This window comes from Sebastes umbrosus, chromosome 12 (assembly GCF_015220745.1).
Source record: "Sebastes umbrosus isolate fSebUmb1 chromosome 12, fSebUmb1.pri, whole genome shotgun sequence".
Lineage (NCBI taxonomy): Eukaryota > Metazoa > Chordata > Actinopteri > Perciformes > Sebastidae > Sebastes > Sebastes umbrosus.
The window spans coordinates 23901552-23918612 of record NC_051280.1 but is presented as its reverse complement, the minus strand read 5'-3'; the positions used below and the strand labels follow the sequence as shown (position 1 = coordinate 23918612).

The 17061-nt window shown below is 40.2% G+C and overlaps 3 protein-coding genes across 4 annotated transcripts; 1 reads left to right on the top strand and 2 right to left on the bottom strand.

Annotated features, from left to right (window-relative positions):
* Positions 1-114: 114 nt before the first annotated feature.
* zgc:55943 (uncharacterized protein LOC406337 homolog) lies at positions 115-8285 on the bottom strand. 2 transcript variants are annotated; one of them, XM_037786559.1, is made up of 7 exons: positions 8197-8285; positions 7940-8087; positions 5682-5823; positions 4165-4244; positions 3722-3792; positions 3023-3086; positions 115-1055 (listed from the first exon to the last, which is right to left on the bottom strand). In XM_037786559.1, exons 3-7 carry the CDS (start codon positions 5770-5772, stop codon positions 1017-1019), a joined length of 345 nt encoding a protein of 114 aa, XP_037642487.1. In that variant the 5' UTR covers positions 5773-5823; positions 7940-8087; positions 8197-8285; the 3' UTR covers positions 115-1016. The 2 variants fall into 2 exon arrangements, with proteins under 2 accessions (XP_037642487.1, XP_037642486.1); XM_037786558.1 differs by having other exon boundaries at positions 7940-8272.
* Positions 8286-9209: 924 nt separating this feature from the next.
* On the top strand, positions 9210-12679 carry sec22ba (SEC22 homolog B, vesicle trafficking protein a). Its single transcript, XM_037786551.1, has 5 exons — positions 9210-9452; positions 10304-10413; positions 10542-10702; positions 10793-10939; positions 12066-12679. Exons 1-5 carry the CDS (start codon positions 9378-9380, stop codon positions 12218-12220), a joined length of 648 nt encoding a protein of 215 aa, XP_037642479.1. The 5' UTR covers positions 9210-9377; the 3' UTR covers positions 12221-12679.
* imp3 (IMP U3 small nucleolar ribonucleoprotein 3) lies at positions 12593-16433 on the bottom strand. Its single transcript, XM_037786553.1, has 7 exons — positions 16196-16433; positions 14769-14876; positions 14283-14357; positions 14116-14195; positions 13925-13976; positions 13682-13754; positions 12593-13576 (listed from the first exon to the last, which is right to left on the bottom strand). Exons 1-7 carry the CDS (start codon positions 16330-16332, stop codon positions 13550-13552), a joined length of 552 nt encoding a protein of 183 aa, XP_037642481.1. The 5' UTR covers positions 16333-16433; the 3' UTR covers positions 12593-13549.
* Positions 16434-17061: the final 628 nt, after the last annotated feature.

Sequence of the window (17061 nt, the reverse complement as noted above, 5' to 3'; positions counted from 1 at the left end):
AATTTGAATCATACCAGAACTGTCTGAGCTACAATGAGTATATATTGTTGACAAAATGATTCAGGTTCTGTTGGCTTTCCTTTTAAAGTAACACACTCTTGTCAGCCGCGTGGATAAGTTACTGAAAACACGTTTTTATTTTTCTAAAAAAACAAAAGTTCAACATAGAAACTGAACACAACAACATAACACTGGTGAGCGAAATACATAATCAGACTCGTATGTGACGTAGCAGTGTCCACCCTGTAGGTTCAACACGGGACATATACTGAAGCAGGAGGGACATCAGTGACCCCGCTGTGTGAGTGCATGAGTGTCTTCTTTAATGGTGCAGCAGTGTCTTAATGAGAGGAAGGACTTGACTACATGAGACAAAGATTACAACACTTCAACCCTGAGCCTTATTCAACATAAATACTCTACATCATAGCAGAAACAGACATGGACAGACGGACACACTGTACTGGCCAACATACTGTAGAAAAGAGGTTCATACTGTGTCTTGGAATGCAGGAAGTGTCCGACCTGTTGACCTTTCAGGGATTCAAGGATGAAATGATGCAGATAGAGACATTATTTTCACTCTTTGAGTGTCCTCGAGAGCTCAGGTTGCTTCTGCTGTACATTTATATGTGCAACAGTCTGAATGTTTCAAATGTCTATAAGGAAGTCGCAGCTATCCAAGAAAGAAAAGCAAGTGTATCGTACAATCCCAAAGCTCTCTGTCATCCTGTAATGGCTTCATTAAGGAAGTAAAACCCTTAAAAACTTAAAAATACTAAACCACCTTTGATTTCGGTGGTCCTTTCTCTCTTGGTTGATATATGAGCAGGAACTAAGGTTGTGAGCAGGAGGGCAAGAAGGTGCTTGATTCAAGTCAGTAATCCATTTTCTCAGGCGTGTTCATACAAGGGACAGTTCCCCCCCACACACATGGTAACACATGGTACGGTCCATCCGTAACACTGCGATGACGGTTCTTTCATATTGGGACCGACGGATACACGACCACGGTGCTATGTCATATCGTCCACCTCCGAGCAGTAGTCCTGGCCCTGTAAACACAATAGAGATGTTACTGTACACTTTTAGTCTTATTTGATGTTTGATGGTATGTATTTAATATTCCTAAGACTTAGCCAGATTAAATTAATATCGCAATATTGATATATATATATCATGCTATTCAAAATCCCAAGTAAAATATTCAAACTAACAACAAATGAAATGAACTGTGATGCTTTTACATTCTCAGATTCTCCAAATGCGTAAAACAAAACCTTCAGTAAGTAATTTTGTTATAAAAAAATATGATCATATCATAACAATACTGTGACATGAAAGTTGATATTTTGCAGCACAGCAGAAGAAACAAACAGTATATTTCAGAATCAAACCCTTAGGAACAAATCATATTTAGCTTTGATTATTTTACATTATGAGAGGGAGGACATTAAATTACACAGAATTACAAAAGACTTATTTCCATCATGGTCTTTGTTGTAAAGATCAAGACCTTGTTCCTACGCTCACCGCGTCGCACAGATGTTGAACAATCATACAGGGATACCTTCATTGTGTAAGAGGCCAATTACTGACCATTAGTAGCCTCAAACAGCAAAATGCAGCTACAAGACATGTTATCCCCTAAAACTGAATGCAAAACATGTTCTCTAGGAGTTACTGAAAGGCTTTAGGCAGAGACGAAAGCAGAAAGGATAAGGCTGGTGTTATTATATATTTAACAAATCCCATTGAAAGACGAACCAACAATGAGTCTGTTGTTCAATACTTCCCTACCCTGTCCGTGGCACTCAGCCCCACACAAGTTTGATTAACACTTCATTTTACAGGTCAGCATAAATTTTCGATAAACTGAGGTAAATATTGGGGTAATTTGGCAGCAATTCCAAAGAAATTTAAAATAGGTTACTTACTAATTATCACCTAAATACCATGAAATGTGCAGACCTCTAAAATAAAGTATTACCTAAGTTTGTTCTTTCTGAACAAGTTAAAAATAAATATATTTTTAAAAACGGACTAACGGTCCCTAAACAGCTGGCCCACTGTTGTTTTTAGCAAACGATGCTAAAACAGGAGTAAACAGTGCATTTGTTAGGGACTATTTTTAGCAGAGGATAAATACACATCTGGTGTGCTAGTGGGTATTTCTGGCAGCAGGACGGTGCCTGAGCTCAATGTAATGTAGGAACATCATGTCACCAGTGCAGCAGCGTTGATGTGTTTTAATAGTTTATAGACAACAATAGAGCTTAATGTCACATAGGAAGAAGTTATATAGTCCTCCTCGGCTGAGCTGTAACGTTAGCTGGCTCGGTGGTGCTCGGCGTGCGAGCAGTATTTAGTATAAATGAGTGCTTCCTTTTGCGTGGTGATACGGTTGGCAGGTGTAGTTCAGTGGGAAGAAAATAGTTCCTACATGAAACTGCTCACAACAAGGTCTGTGGATCACCTTGAGAAATCGGGTCATGGTTTCTGCAAAGAAACATCGCTGTTGAGTTTTTCAAATGTATTTTTTGTAGCTTTGAGCACCACAAGCCGAATACCATCAGGATCCTTTATACTCGAGAGAAGACAGACGTCTCTACGGCCGACATCTCCAATACTCTGCACCTCACACTAAAACAACCTAGATTGTTATATAGCACTACTGGTCACAACTGTCCCTTTAACTGCCCCTTTATGCCATAAAACAATACAACTCATAAAGAGGCGCTGTTAAACCACTAAACCACTCCTCTCTTTGACCAGATGTAGTCCCGCTGCAGCACTCAGTGAAACATGTTTTCACTACTTTAAATAACCACAACAGTGGAAGCACAGGACATGACAGATTGAGGCTTCTTTTTTTTTTAGGTATGTCATCTGCTGTGTCCTCACTTGCTACAGCTTTGCTGCAGTGATAGGATTAACCTCCATTATGTCATTTAGCAGGGGCTTTTTGCAAAATACATAGAAACAAAAACTGATGCTTCAATGACAGGACGTCATTTCTTACCTTTGCAATTTTCTCATCCAACATCCTGAAGAATTCTTGTTGACTCTCTGAGGAGTGGATGCTCCTGCGAAGGAAAACGGTACCGCAGGTTAAGGTCTTGCAGCATAACTTGACGGTTAACATGACGATGAGTTTAGATGTTGACAAAACAGGAAAAACACACTTACTAATACACAACATATAAATACATGTTTAAAGAGGACCTATTATGCTTATTTTCAAATGCATACTTTCATTTGCATACTTTATTTTGGGTTTCTACTAGAACATGTTTACCTGCTTTAACGTTAAAAAAAAACTTTATTTTTCTCATACCGGCTGTGCTGCAGCACCTTTTTTCACCCTCTTTTTCAAACGCGTGATTGGTCAATCGAACCAAACTCTTCCGACTCCCATCTCCGACTTGCTTTGTTTGAGGGCATGTCAAACTAGCTGCTAGGCAGGTATTTTGCAAATGTGTTACTTGGTGACATCACCACGTTACGGAAGAAAAGGCAGGACTTCAAGCGAGGCGTTTCAGGTAGTTCATGAGCAGCGTTTCTGTGGGGGAGAGTAACTCCCTTTGGGCTTTGTAACTTTGCAGACCTTATACATGAACAAAAAACTATATAACACACTAAAGGAAAGGGGAAAAGCACAAAAGCATAATAGGTCCTCTTTAATGATATTATAATAGCATCATTAGTCAGTGACACTTACAGAATCTTTCCATTTCCGTTTGACCCTGTTTCATCCATGTGTTGACCTTTACCAAGGAGAGCACTTTTCTCCTGCAGGACATCCAAGCAAGCACATATACAAAAATGGAAAACACAGCATGAGATAAAAACACAATTAACTTGTAATCATGATATTTTAAACATAACTGTTTATATTAACCAATTAATTTTGGTTATTAAAAATATTTACAAGACAAATTTGTAGTATAAATAGAAACATTCAGTTTTTCCTCATTGATATGCAGATGTATGCAGCACAGAGCTCCAAAATCTGATCAAACGTGTCTGAATATGAATATAAAGTTTACGTCATGATTCATTTTGATTACAAATTGACTATTTTTGCATATTAACAGAAGCCATCATAATATATAGTAAATCTCCCATTATAGACATAAAATAGAGTAGAATAGAGTCACGCACTGTGCTGTCCTGGCCGTCCACGCCTCCCTCTTCTCCATCGATGTACTTGACTTTCTCCACTCCTTTCATCTTGTACTCGTCTGTGACAGAGTGGGAGACAGAAAGGCAGAGAGGAGCACATCGCCTCTTATTAATACACGACAGCAGAGGACGACCCACTCGCAGCACGATCCTCCGGGTTAATAGTTCTCACAGTTCAGTACTTGGCAAAGTAATTATGTGCTTGAGTTCTCACGCTCGCAGACTAAATCCTCTCTTAATAATGGCTGGCAAGCTGCAAACACATGAGCTGTCAGCCTGGTTCTGCTCTTTCCTCTGCTGCCTCTCCATCTTTTCTCTCACACATGCACATGCATAACCCCCAGTTTCTCCAGCGTGAGAATTAGTAACTTTAACATAATTGTTAAAAAAATCTTGGGCTTTGAGGCACAACATTTCATAGACCAAACAATTAGCAAAACGTTACTTCCACATTAATAGATAGTGAAATTAAAGGTACAGGGTGTAGGATTTAGTGGCATCTAGTGGTGTGGTTACAGGTTGCAACCAACTGAGTACCCCTCTGCTCACTCCTCCCTTTCCAAGACTGTGGTAACACGAGCCGCCGAGTAGTGCAAAATCATGGTAAAGCCGTTCACCTCGCTCAGAGGCTAAATAACACTACTTTAGGAGCAGTGAAAATCAGACGGCGGCACCACGATTTTGCACTCTATCGTAGTTATCGCAGTTTCACAAGCTGGTCAGAGAACTACGGTGGCCTTCAGGTAACATAAAAACGTGAAAGGCTCTCTCTAGAGCCAGTGTCTGGCTTGTCTGTTCTGGGCTACTGTAGAAACATGGCGGACTCTGTGAAGAGGACCCGCTCCCTATGTAGATATGAAGGTCTCATTCTAAGCTAACAAAAACACGATTCTTAGTTTCAGGTGATTATACACTAATGAAAACATAGTTGTGAATATTATATTCTATTTCTGCTGATTGATCCTCTGAAATGTTACACACTGTTCCTTTAATTGTTAGTTGAAGCCCTAGATGAGATTGGTGGTTTAAAAATGACGAGGGCGCCTGGGTTAGCTCAGTTGGTAGAGCGGGCGCCCATGTAACAAGGCTTGGTCCTGACCGCGGCGGCCCAGGTTCGAATCCGGCCTGTGGCCCTTTCCGCATCCACTCTCTCTCTCCCCCTTTCCAAGACTCTCTCCACTGTCTTCTCAATAAAAATGGAAAAAAAGCCCCCAAAAAATAACTTAAAAAAAAATGACGGTAGCACCTTATATACAGTAGCTCAAAACTATTAACATTTCGTGCACACCTGCTTTTAATAAATCACTGATTATCAGTTCCATCATTCTCAGAGAGCATCAGGATCACCGTTCAGTACTCAAACCATTTTTAAAACTCTTGAAATATTTCACTCAAAGTGTGTCATCATGGGGTCAGGGTGCATGTCTATATGCTACCTAGCTGACATATTTATTTATTTATTTAAAATGTGAAATGTGTAGAGTAAACAGACTGACCAGAGAGGAGGTCCCCGTTGCTGTAGGCTTTATTCTGGCCCTCCTCACCGTTGGGCACGGCAGACACCTGCTTTGCAGAGGTGCAGCCCATCTCCTCCTCCTCAGCTGCTTTCCTCCTCACCCCTGAGCATTACAGGCACACCTGGAGGGGTCAGCACGTATTCAAGGAGGAGGCAAATGGTTAGATATGTGTTGATCAAGACTTCACTAACTTATACTAAAAGTAGGGATGCACCGATACCGGATCGGATATCAGGCCGATAATGACTCAAATAGCGGTTATCGGTGACATTATCGCATCTGTATCAGATATTGGTAATTACCTTTTTAAGTTTTGACCATTGCATTAAAAACGTTTAAACCTGAATTGTAATTCCTGTTAATTTTGAGGATTTTTTTAGCAATTTGCTGACGTACAATTTATACCCATGCGATAAACGTAGTCAGGGGTATATATAGCACTCCACTTGTCCGTCCTTCCGCGTGTCACACTTTTGTTTCCGGAGCAGAACTCGGAAACTATTTAACTTAGGAACGTATCGAGGCTTGTATCGTTTTAGTCAACGTCTAGACGTCATTGAAGACGCCCGAAGCCGAAATACAGTTGAGAACTTATTATTCCTGAATAAAAACGAATAATGTCTCCCAGCTATCATTTTCCTTTCGTTACACAAGCACATTCACTGCCCTGTGCCTGGTTAAACCACTGCCACACATCTGGAATATTTGTACCTGTTTTACACTATTTGACCGATGGGTGGTTTCGTGTGCATATGAAGCCCAAATGAACCCTTTTGCGAACCAATTTGCTGGGGAGCTTCAGTGCTTCATGAAGCTTCATCTCGCCATCACTACTAATAACAAACTTGATTGTGCTCAATAAACTAATTCCATTAGTCCCAAAAGGGCAAAACCTTTGACCCTACTTTAGTAGGGGTCAAGCAGTGAGCGGGGGTATGTGAGCCATGCTCACTTTTGCCTTGTTTATAAAAGTTTAAATGTGTCTTTAAGTGAATCGTTATTTATTATTTTAATAACAAATAACAATTTGCTAAATTTGTATACATGTATTTATTTGTTACATTTTGTTTTACAAAGTTAGGAAAGTGATGTTTAAGTCAAGCCTGATGTTGCCTTACACTTAAGAGAATGATCCCAGTCACTTCCACACAGCGAGACATACAGTTTATTAATTAAACTGGTATCGGATCGGTATTCAGTATCAGCCGATACCCCAAGCCCAGGTATCGTTATCGGGACTGAAAAAGTCAGATCGGTGCATTGAGACCAAAGACCCCCAGAGCAGAAAGGTTAAGTCAGGTCACAGACAGGCCTCTTGATTAAGGTTGTGTCTCTGGGGAAATCATCTGAGGAGCTTCTATTTAGAGACATCCAGTGGAGTGTTTGGTCCCTGTAATTATCATTACCAAAAGGGCTCAGCTCTAAAAAGAAATGAAGGTAACTAGTCTTCATTTGGCAGAGGGATGACTCCAAAGTGGGAATCACTAATTTTATCATAATCAATTAGTCATGAAAGGCGCCCCACCCTAGAATTAAAACATCCCGATCTACTCTGGTAGAAGACGGTAGAGTAGTGTAGTCTAGCCGGTCTGTGAATCATGCACACACCGCCGGTCTGGAGGAAACACCAATCAGAGGAACGTGCGCGCGGCGCTGCCAGCTGCACCGCAACAATAAGGCCTTTCAAGCTGTTCGGATGCCACTGTGCCAAGCCGCCGCCGACGGGTCATTTCTATTAGTGGATGGGGGGTTTTCTTTTCTGTGTGCGCTCAGAGGATTAAACTGTGGCCGCGCACAAGTGCTCCCATCTCCGACATAAAACCTGCAGCAATATGGCTAACATGTCTGTGTGTTTGACCTAATAGTGTTGTGCATTATGCAGTGATTGATCCCCATATGGTTGACCGTCCAGCTGCAGAATCTCCCCATCCACTCACTATTACATTGATGTATATATAGGTAAAAGCTGCAGCCTATAAAAGGTGCATTACTGGACTATCTTGCAAATTCTAGGCAACAATAGAGGTGAAAAGAAAATGCATTCCCTTTAAGATGTTAAATTTCACCCATCCGTCTAATTTCTCAACCATTAGGTTACCTTAAACAAATAATAACAAAAGAAGGTGCAAAAAGAGAGCAGCCATTCTGCAGCCAGCAGGAAACACCGAGATGATATCTCACATTATAGACGGAGCCAAGCAAACACACATAGTAGAACAGCAATGGGGCAAGATTACCTGTCTGGGTTGTCCATGGTTCCTCTGGTTTTGAGTTCAGAGAGGCTTCAGGACCCCAGACCGCATCTGCACCTCTCGGCTATAAGCAGCAGTCATCAGCAGTCAGTCCGTCTGCCAGCTGTCTGGTCGGAGCTCATGGCCTGATACTCTGTTAAAGTCATACAAAAATAATAGCTAAATGGATTAGACAAATAAAAGAAGCGAGTCAAATTATTTTTTTAAGCGCAAAACACACAAAAAAAACTCAATTTCCATACGATCTTTAGGACGCATCCTACCCCCCCTTTATCTTTTATGCGATGGAAATTTGCAACTGCGACGTTGCATTTCATCAGTTGCCACTCGGACCTAATTCACCGGCGCACCAAACTAGTGATGGGAATTCAGGCTCTTTTTAGTGAGCCAGATCATTTGGCTCAGCTCACCAAGAAGAAGAGCCGGCTCTTTTGGCTCCCAAACGGCTCATTGTTTTTACCACTTCGGCCTTTTATAATTCAGCCACATTTAGCGCTGATTTGACCTATGATTAGTGTGTGTGCACATATATCACTTAAATTATTCAATATAATTATACTAAACCTTATTTATTTTTTTTATATATATGTTTAACCTTTATGTAACAAGGTTAGTCCCATTGAGATTAAGAACCTCTTTTCCCAGGGAGACCTGGCCAAGACGGTCAGCAGCAAGAACACAAAGTTGCAGACACAGACACAAATAGAGACAAAATACAATTCACAAACACTAAAAGCAATAAAATTTGCATTAAAAGAGAACTATCTAAAGACAAATGGGGGGACAAAAAGGAACTTTCTGGGTGTCAGCTGTACAACAAGGGGGCTAAAAACATTGGCATGTCATAGAGTCTGCTTCTAAAGCCTTCATTTTAGATTTAAAAATGTTTAATGATACCAGCTCCTTGATTTTTAGTTTCCGACTGTCACCCATCTTTTCTGCTATTCGCGCACCACACTCCTCTCTCTTTCTCTCCTCCTCTCCCTCCTGCTCTGTACCTGTAGACCGTCAGCACGCCGCGCACCTCCACCCCTCCCTGCTTGATGGTATGATCCTTGTCTGCCATCCCCTGATTGGTCGCACGGACGTCATTAACACAACATTTAGTCACAGTCAGTGCATGGAGTGCCCGTGGCGCAGAGAAGATCATTCTGCATTGAATTAATTAATAAAAAAAATAATTAAAAAAACGGCTCTCGGACGGGAGCCGGCTCTTATCGTTAACTTAAAAGAGCCGGCTCTTTGAACCGGCTCGTTTGCGACCGACACATCACTACACCAAACCGGAACTTCCGCCCAGCCAGCTCGGTCCGTTCTGCATCATTAAAGTTGACAGCAGAGAAACATACAAAGTGTTTTAAAAGTTCGCTTTCGACGACAAAAAAGTGACATTTGACGCCGCCGATTGTTGACCAACATCGGGATGACTTCACTGACGATGATCGCTCGGGTATCGGACGGACTCCCGCTGGCTGCGTCCATCCAGGAGGAAGAACAGGTGAGAATGAAGCTACTGCTCCGTGTAGCCTCAGTGAGTGGAGGCAGATACACACCAGACTCCATTCACAAAACCAGACATTTAACCACTGCTAGCTTATCCGCAGTGTAGACTTCTCCTAAAACCAGAAGACTTGGATTATTGTTTGTATATTGGGAAATCCGGTACATAACTAGGTAATCCACGAACATTGTTTTTTATGTAAAGTTCAGTTAACATCATCGTATGTAGTTGCATTTCTACTGTGCATCTATGTGCATTATTTTACTGAAAACAGTTGTGGAAATTAAAAATAACCTCTTCAAACTTTAGTTTAATATAGCTACAAACCACCATCGTCATCATCATAGCAAAATGTTAAATTATTTCTTCTCAAAATGTTATTAGTTATGTTTATAATGTCAGAAAAAAACAGATTTTTATTATTTTAGGAAAGTTTAATTTATTTATTGTGTAAAATGAAAATAGACAGAGCACACGAGGGAATGTGTGTCTGCCTAATCTGTATCTGGTCTTTTTAAAAAGCACAAATTAAAACACAAACAGAAAACAATGATATGAAGTTATTAGGAATAAATTGATTGACAAAGTCATGAAAAATTGGAAAGATAGAATAAAGCACCTGTGAGATATGACAAAAGGTATACCTCTGGGGTCTGCAGGGACCCCAGTTGGTAGGATGAAGGTTAGGTTGTCAAATGTATTAATCTCGGCCCAAAAAACATTATATGGCCTTTGGACTGTTTATGTCATTTTTTAATATGAGTGTTGATATAAGATTATTTCATAACTGTGATTCAACTTTCGTATGACAATTCTCACTACAACTTGTTTTTGCTTATCATTGTCAGTCAGGAAGAGACCTCCAGCAGTACCAGAGCCAAGCCAAGCAGCTGTGCCGTAAACTGAATGCTCAGAGTCCGGACCGCTGTACCCTGGAGGGCGGGGACATGAACTTCCAGTAAGTTACCACAAGCACCAAGTACTCTTGTTCACATGTTACTTTTGTAATATTGGATATACATGTATTGCCAGGCATCAAATTCATTATAAATAACCACTGATATGGAGTGTTTTTTTTGTTTTCAGCTATTTAATAGCTCAGGGTGTATGCTACCTGTTCATCTGCGAGGCTTCATTTTCCAAAAAGATGGTTTTTGCATACCTTGACGACCTCCACAATGAGTTCTATGACCAGTATGGAAAGAGAGTCCCCACAGTAACGAGGCCGTACTCTTTCATCGAGTTTGGTAAGACAATTTGTGGTCTGGTACATTCGAGAAACGTTGTTTTTCCACTTTCTGCAACACTAAGCTTCTGTCATACATGCATTGTTCCAGACACATACATCCAGAAAGCAAAGAAGAATTACGTTGACAGCAGGGCCAGGAGGAACTTTGGCAGTATTAACACAGAGCTACAGGATGTCCAGAGAATTATGGTGGCAAATATTGAGGAAGTTCTGCAGAGAGGAGAATCTCTTTCTGGTAAGTACAGTAATAAAAACACAAGGGACAAAATACCAAGAACACCTAAATCAATAACAATTTTGCTGTTACAAAGGCCTTTGTGAACATTTACAACATTTGTATTGTGTATGTGTCAAAGGTGTTGATTGTACTTTACAGTCAACTGTGTTGTCAGTTTGTGTTTTGGATTGCATTATATTGTAAGGGGTCCCTGTTACCCCTGTAAATCTTTCCCTACTTTTCTCACCGTATTTAGTCAGTACCAGGGTCCAACGTTAATGTTTTTTCTAACTTGCCCAGTCAGGCCCGAAGTCAATTTTTACTTGCCCGTATACCAATTGTTTTATTTATTAATGGTTATCAAATAACAACAAAGACTAAAGTTAATTGTCATGTTTTATCATCTTGCTCTCAAACTTACTTATCCTGTTTCCAGGATAATTGAAATGCTCGCTTGCACTTCAGCTCATAAACTTTTTCTTTACCCCCCGCTATTTTCTCACGATTGCCCGATCGGCTCAAGTTTCACGTTTAGTTAGAGCACATTTAAAAAAAAAAAAAAAAAAAAACATAAGTAGACCAAAGTGCTGTATAGTGGTAAAACAACAATGCAATATACAGTATAACGCAGCTCACTCCTTGGCTACTTCTATAATCAGCTTCGGAAAAAAATGATGTTAAATTATTTTTTACCAAGTGAGTAGCTAGAGTTACTAGCCCGATGTGGCATTTTACTTGCCCCAGTGAATCCTTACACCTCTTCCTAACAAACTGCGAGAGAGCGAAATCTGGCAAATGGAGCGCGAAAAATTGTCCAGATATACTACGAGCGATGTCACTCTGAATTATATAGAGCGTCGATTTTGACCAATGAAAATAGGTTGGAGTTGCGCGAAACTTCACATAAATAGACCCAGGGTGAGCGTTTCTTTCAAACAAGCGACACGTTGCTTTGCCTGTTCGCTGACGAAACGAGCAGGTTAGAGCATCTTCATTGGGAAAACTGAAACAATCTGATGTTCACTTGTTCGCATCCTGTCAGGAAGAGGTGTTATTGTTGAGCCGAGCACTGTCACACGTGATGTAATATACATTTATTGCTAAGTAAATGTTCATCTCGTCTCCATACTTTTATTTCCCTCAGCTCTAGACACAAAAGCCAGCAATCTTACCAGCCTGTCGAAGAAGTACCGCAGCGACGCCAAATACCTCAACACCCGCTCCACATACGCCAAGGTGGCTGCTGTGTCGGTGTTCTTCATCACACTCATCATCTATGTGCGTTTCTGGTGGCTCTGATGGGACTCTCAAACGAGGAATTTGACTTAAGGGAGAGGTTGTTTCACTTTGAAAAAACAAGCATTTAAACAGATCCTGTTACATTTGTTCTATGCCAGGGTGCCTTAAAGGGATCACATACAGTCTATCCCTGTTGAAGGTAGAAATGTATCAAGCTTTGACTTATGTCACGTATACAGTTTAAACTGAGCCGTTGGTCTGTGATGGGGAAGCAAATGCTTCACGGTGAGTTCGAGTACCTTTGTTTACTGGAATATTAAGAGCAGGGTGTTAAATTAACATTGATAAACTGGATAAAGGGGTTTCTTTCAGAGTCTCAGCATTAAGGAGAAACCATGTATGGATATGCAGAGGTTTTGTGAAAAGTCTTAATACTGTGACAAAAGAATGTTTATTGTTCACAAAGTTTACATTGTAACAAAGTCTTATTGAAAATATTAAATATTTATCAAATTGTAATTTCTATTTTACATCTGTATTTATTACACAATTAAGGGAAAATGTACAGCCAGCCAGTCATTGTTGGGATCTTGCATCACCCTGAATGAGTTTATTTCACAACAATGACCTTCTACCTGTACATTATCCCGCTTATTACACGGCTACTTACTTAAATCATCAGCAATTTGACAGAAAAATGGTCCTCCAGTGTCCGAAATCAGAACTGCGGCCATAGCAACGGTCTGTTATACATAGCGGCGGTCTGCTTTAAAGAAATAACAGACCGTGTAACGCCGTGATTGACCAATCAGAATCGAGTATTCAACAAAGCCGTGTAATAAGTTATGTTAATATCATGAACAGACAGCGACAGTCCTCTTTATGGTATATACACACTTATAAACCAGTATTTCCATCATGTATACATAGCCTGTGAAGCCAGCTCATGGTCACACAAAGAACACATTATGCAGAGCAAACAACAGTGAGTTATAGGAGAAGGAACTACACGACTCTGTACAACCAGGATGATGATGGCCAATGTTGGAAAGGAAACAACGGAGACTCTGTGCTCTTGTGCAGCTGGTGGGATGAGCAGGAGACACTCACAGGCCTGATTACAGTCAGATGAATCCAGATTATTTTGGATGGTTAACTGTCAATAGATGAGAGGTGTTCGGTAAAGCTCCTTCTGCCCTTGCTCAGATGAAACTTAAGTTATTGTTGCGGAGGTGTGAGCGCTTATTTTCTTCCCACAATTTCCAAGTTGACAGAAGATTCAAACTGCTGACTCTTGGGTTGTAGAGTTGTTCACGCAACAGTTACAAGAGCAGACTTCTTGTCCCTTTCCTGTCCTCCAGGCCGATGAATGGATGTTAGACCACAGACTTACGCCACCATATCAAAGTCGTCCCTCTGCAAAAGAAACGCAGTGGTTGTGTAACATCGGCATTATGCTTTAGCATTGAAACACAGCAGTTACAGCGGATATGCGAGCGTGGATCCTGAAAACTCACTCACCTCATCATTATAATTCATGACATGCTGCTTGATCTTGGAGGAGTCGACCCAAGTGACAAAATCTTCCATATTTCTGGAAAAAAGTCACAGTAACGGTGTCAATATTTGATCACTCAAGATGCTTTTTCACATCTATCTACACTGCTAATTTCTGTTTCTGCAGAATGGACAGTTTGTGTGAAAGGCTGCATAAAGTGCTTGAAAACAAATTATGAGAAGACAAAACAAAACGTGGACACTAACCTTGTGACGAGGAATGCTGGGTCTGTGACGATCTCTGGGCCAACGCGCACATCTGAGACGGAGTCAAGGTCGATACGGGAAAAACAGTTTCTACCCTCGGACGTAGACAAAACTATCCAATCTCTCAAAGAGAAATTCAAGACAAAACTTTACTCGCAAAAAAACTAAACTCATGCAGTAAGGAAGGATACGTCCTTGTTCGATGAAGGTGATGGCGGTCTTCAGGTTCTGAGCCATACGGAGGTTCAGCATGATGCTGGGCAGCCGCCTCCTGCAGGAGTCACACAAGTGAATTGAATGAGTATATGTATATGAACACATCCAAGGACTCAACTAACATGTTTGTCGGATGATTTACCTGCAGAATGAAGACGCTGTGACTTTCTCTGTCAGGGACAGATTCTGTTTGGTGGGCATGAGACCAATACTGTACCTTGTGTGAAGAAACAACAACATTATCAGTGTGAGATAAACAAAGACTGTCCAGAACAACAAAGTAAAATCAGACACCACTGTATGTCAGTACAGGAGCCTGTACCATGAAGCAAGGCTCTCTTTGGGTTACCTGGCTTCACTGAGCCTAACACTGGTTATCCAGGATAGCTGCCGGTATCATGAAGCTGGTTATCAACTGGCTCTTTTATCTCTGCAGTTTCCCCATTCATGGTGATCTACCCTGGTTAATAGTGAGCCATCCTCGTGATACAGGAGTTAAAGGGACTCAGGGCCCAAAGGGAGCTGGATAACCCTCTTCTCTCGCTTTGTGATACAGGCCCCAGGTGTTGAATGAAAGTTATTATAGATGATTCTGTTAAGGCAAACAACATCACACTTAGAAACTCACAGTTTTTCCAGCAGCTGATGAGTGCTCTGAGCTCTGAAGCCATCTTTCTCATCCAGGTCTCTGATCTTCTGGGCGAGATCTCTGATGTTACGACTCAACTTGTTGTACCTAAGACACAGGAGAAATAAACACTATTAATATACACTACTATAACCTGCGACCGTTAAATATGACCTATTATGCTTATTTTAGCATAATAAGCCTGCTCTGATTGGTCAACCGAACAAAACGTTCTGACTCCACTCCAGCTACGCTCCATCTACCTTTATTACACAGCTTTGTTGAATACTCAGTTCTGATTGGTCAATCAGCGTTATACAGTCTGTTATTTCTTTACAACAGGCCGTTGCTATGGCCGCAGTAGTGATGTCAGACTCTGGCGGACCGTTTCTGTGTCAAATTATTGTATGTAGCTGTGTAATAAGAGGGATAATGTACAGCTAGCGGGCCATTGTTGTGGGATAAACCCTGAAAGCTCCGCCCTGAAGGGGTTTATTTCACAACAATGACCCGCTAGCTGTACATTATCCCACTTATTACACAGCTACTTACTTAAGAAATCCATAATTTGACACAAAAGCGGTCCGCCAGAGTCCGACATCACTGTACAGAAATAATAGACTGTAGAACGCTGATTGACCAATCAACCAAATCAATCAATGTCAAATCATTGATTTCTTAAGTAAGTAGCCGTGTAATAAGCGGGATAATGTACAGCTAGCGGGTCATTGTTGTGAAATAAACCCCTTCAGAGCGATGTGTGGCATCGCCCTGTCGGGGATTCTTTCACAACAATGACTCGTTAGCTGTACATTATCCCTTATGTGTTACACTGTGACATCACCATGTTACGGAAGAAAAGGCGGGACTTCAAGCGAGGCAGTTTAGGAGCAGTGTTTCTGTGGAGGAGAGGAACTCCCTTTGGCGTGGACTTTGAGCTTTGCAGGCCTTTTACATGCACAAAAAAATATATAACACTAAAGAAAGGGACAAAAGCTCAAAAGCATAATAGGTCCTCTTTAAAACAGTTATTTGGACCCACAGTTTAAAACAGGAACATTCTTTAGGTTTTATGAACTCTGATATCAATTTGGTAATTTAATGTAGTGTAGCTAACAATGTAATAATAATAATAATAATAATAATAATAATACATTTTATTTATATAGTTTTTTTCTAAAAAACTCAAAAACACTTACATAGATAAAAAGATCATAAAAAAAGGACATCATAAAAAAATATATAAAACACACAATATTAATTACACATTAAAAGCAGTTCTAAAAAGTTGAGTTTTGATTAATGTAAAATAATAACAGAAATATTTTTTTCATTTTGAGTTTCGACCTAGCTATTTGAGCCACATTTTTCTTTTCCTTAACCTGAGAACAACACAGCAGAACAGGGAGGTTATGTGTGTGGCTTACTTGGTGTAGTCCTCCCTCTTCTCGATGTGGTACTTCCTCAGTACTTTGACCTCGTGTAAGTTGTTGTCCACCTCCCAGTTGATGAAGTCCACCTTCTTCAACAACTTCTGTTCGTGGTGCTTTAATTTACGAACCATTTTTTACACCTTTCGCTGAACTGAATACAATTTATTATTTACAAGAAGCTCCTTCACATGCAGGATGAAGAGGAAACACCGGAAACACGTGTATTTCTTCTTCGGTGGCAGTTTTAAGGTAGAACGTCAGTCAACGTGGAGCTGCAGCGCCACCCACCGCGGCTCAACGGTGAACTACAGCTCAGTTTACTAACCTCACGTTTACCCCTTTAAGTGAAGAATTGGAGCTTTATGTCCAGTGTTTTGTCTCAAAATATCTCCTTTAAATATTATAATTCCCCCCCCCTTTATTTTCTATTAACTTATTTGTTTATTTAATTTATTATTATTACTCTCTTATTTTTGTATTATTATTGTTGTTTTTTGTTTTGTGTTAATTTTTAATTCTATTCTTTCTTTTTATTATTATTATTATTATTATTATTATTATTATTATTATTATTATTATTATTATTTCTTTTCTTAATTTTATTTCAATTTTGAATGTTGAAGTTGTTTTCTCTAGTGTACTTAATGACTTCGTCTATAAGCTCAACTACTTGAGAAATTGGTTTATAAACTGTTGTAATTACGAACTGTTAATTGCATGTATGACAACAACCTCGAAAAAAAGGGAAAAAATAAAGTATAAAAAAAATAAATAAAATGTTATAATTTTTTTTTCCAATTTTTCTGTAGAGAATGGTGGGTCACAGAAAACATGGGTGACATGACAACCAAAATCTGATA

Excerpts from the sequence above, each read along its gene's own strand:
- zgc:55943 (XM_037786559.1), bottom strand. The coding sequence starts at position 5,772 with ATGGGCTGCACCTCTGCAAAGCAGGTGTCTGCCGTGCCCAACGGTGAG. Across the intron at positions 3,087-3,721 it reads AACGGAAATGGAAAGATTCT|GAGCATCCACTCCTCAGAGA; the intron begins GTAAGTGTCACT and ends TTTCCTTCGCAG. Across the intron at positions 1,056-3,022 it reads TGGATGAGAAAATTGCAAAG|GGCCAGGACTACTGCTCGGA; the intron begins GTAAGAAATGAC and ends TTGTGTTTACAG.
- sec22ba (XM_037786551.1), top strand. The coding sequence starts at position 9,378 with ATGACTTCACTGACGATGATCGCTCGGGTATCGGACGGACTCCCGCTG. Across the intron at positions 10,703-10,792 it reads GTACTCTTTCATCGAGTTTG|ACACATACATCCAGAAAGCA; the intron begins GTAAGACAATTT and ends GCATTGTTCCAG. Across the intron at positions 10,940-12,065 it reads GAGAGGAGAATCTCTTTCTG|CTCTAGACACAAAAGCCAGC; the intron begins GTAAGTACAGTA and ends TATTTCCCTCAG.
- imp3 (XM_037786553.1), bottom strand. The coding sequence starts at position 16,332 with ATGGTTCGTAAATTAAAGCACCACGAACAGAAGTTGTTGAAGAAGGTG. Across the intron at positions 14,877-16,195 it reads AAGAGGGAGGACTACACCAA|GTACAACAAGTTGAGTCGTA; the intron begins GTAAGCCACACA and ends CCTGTGTCTTAG. Across the intron at positions 13,755-13,924 it reads CCAGCATTCCTCGTCACAAG|AAATATGGAAGATTTTGTCA; the intron begins GTTAGTGTCCAC and ends ACTTTTTTCCAG.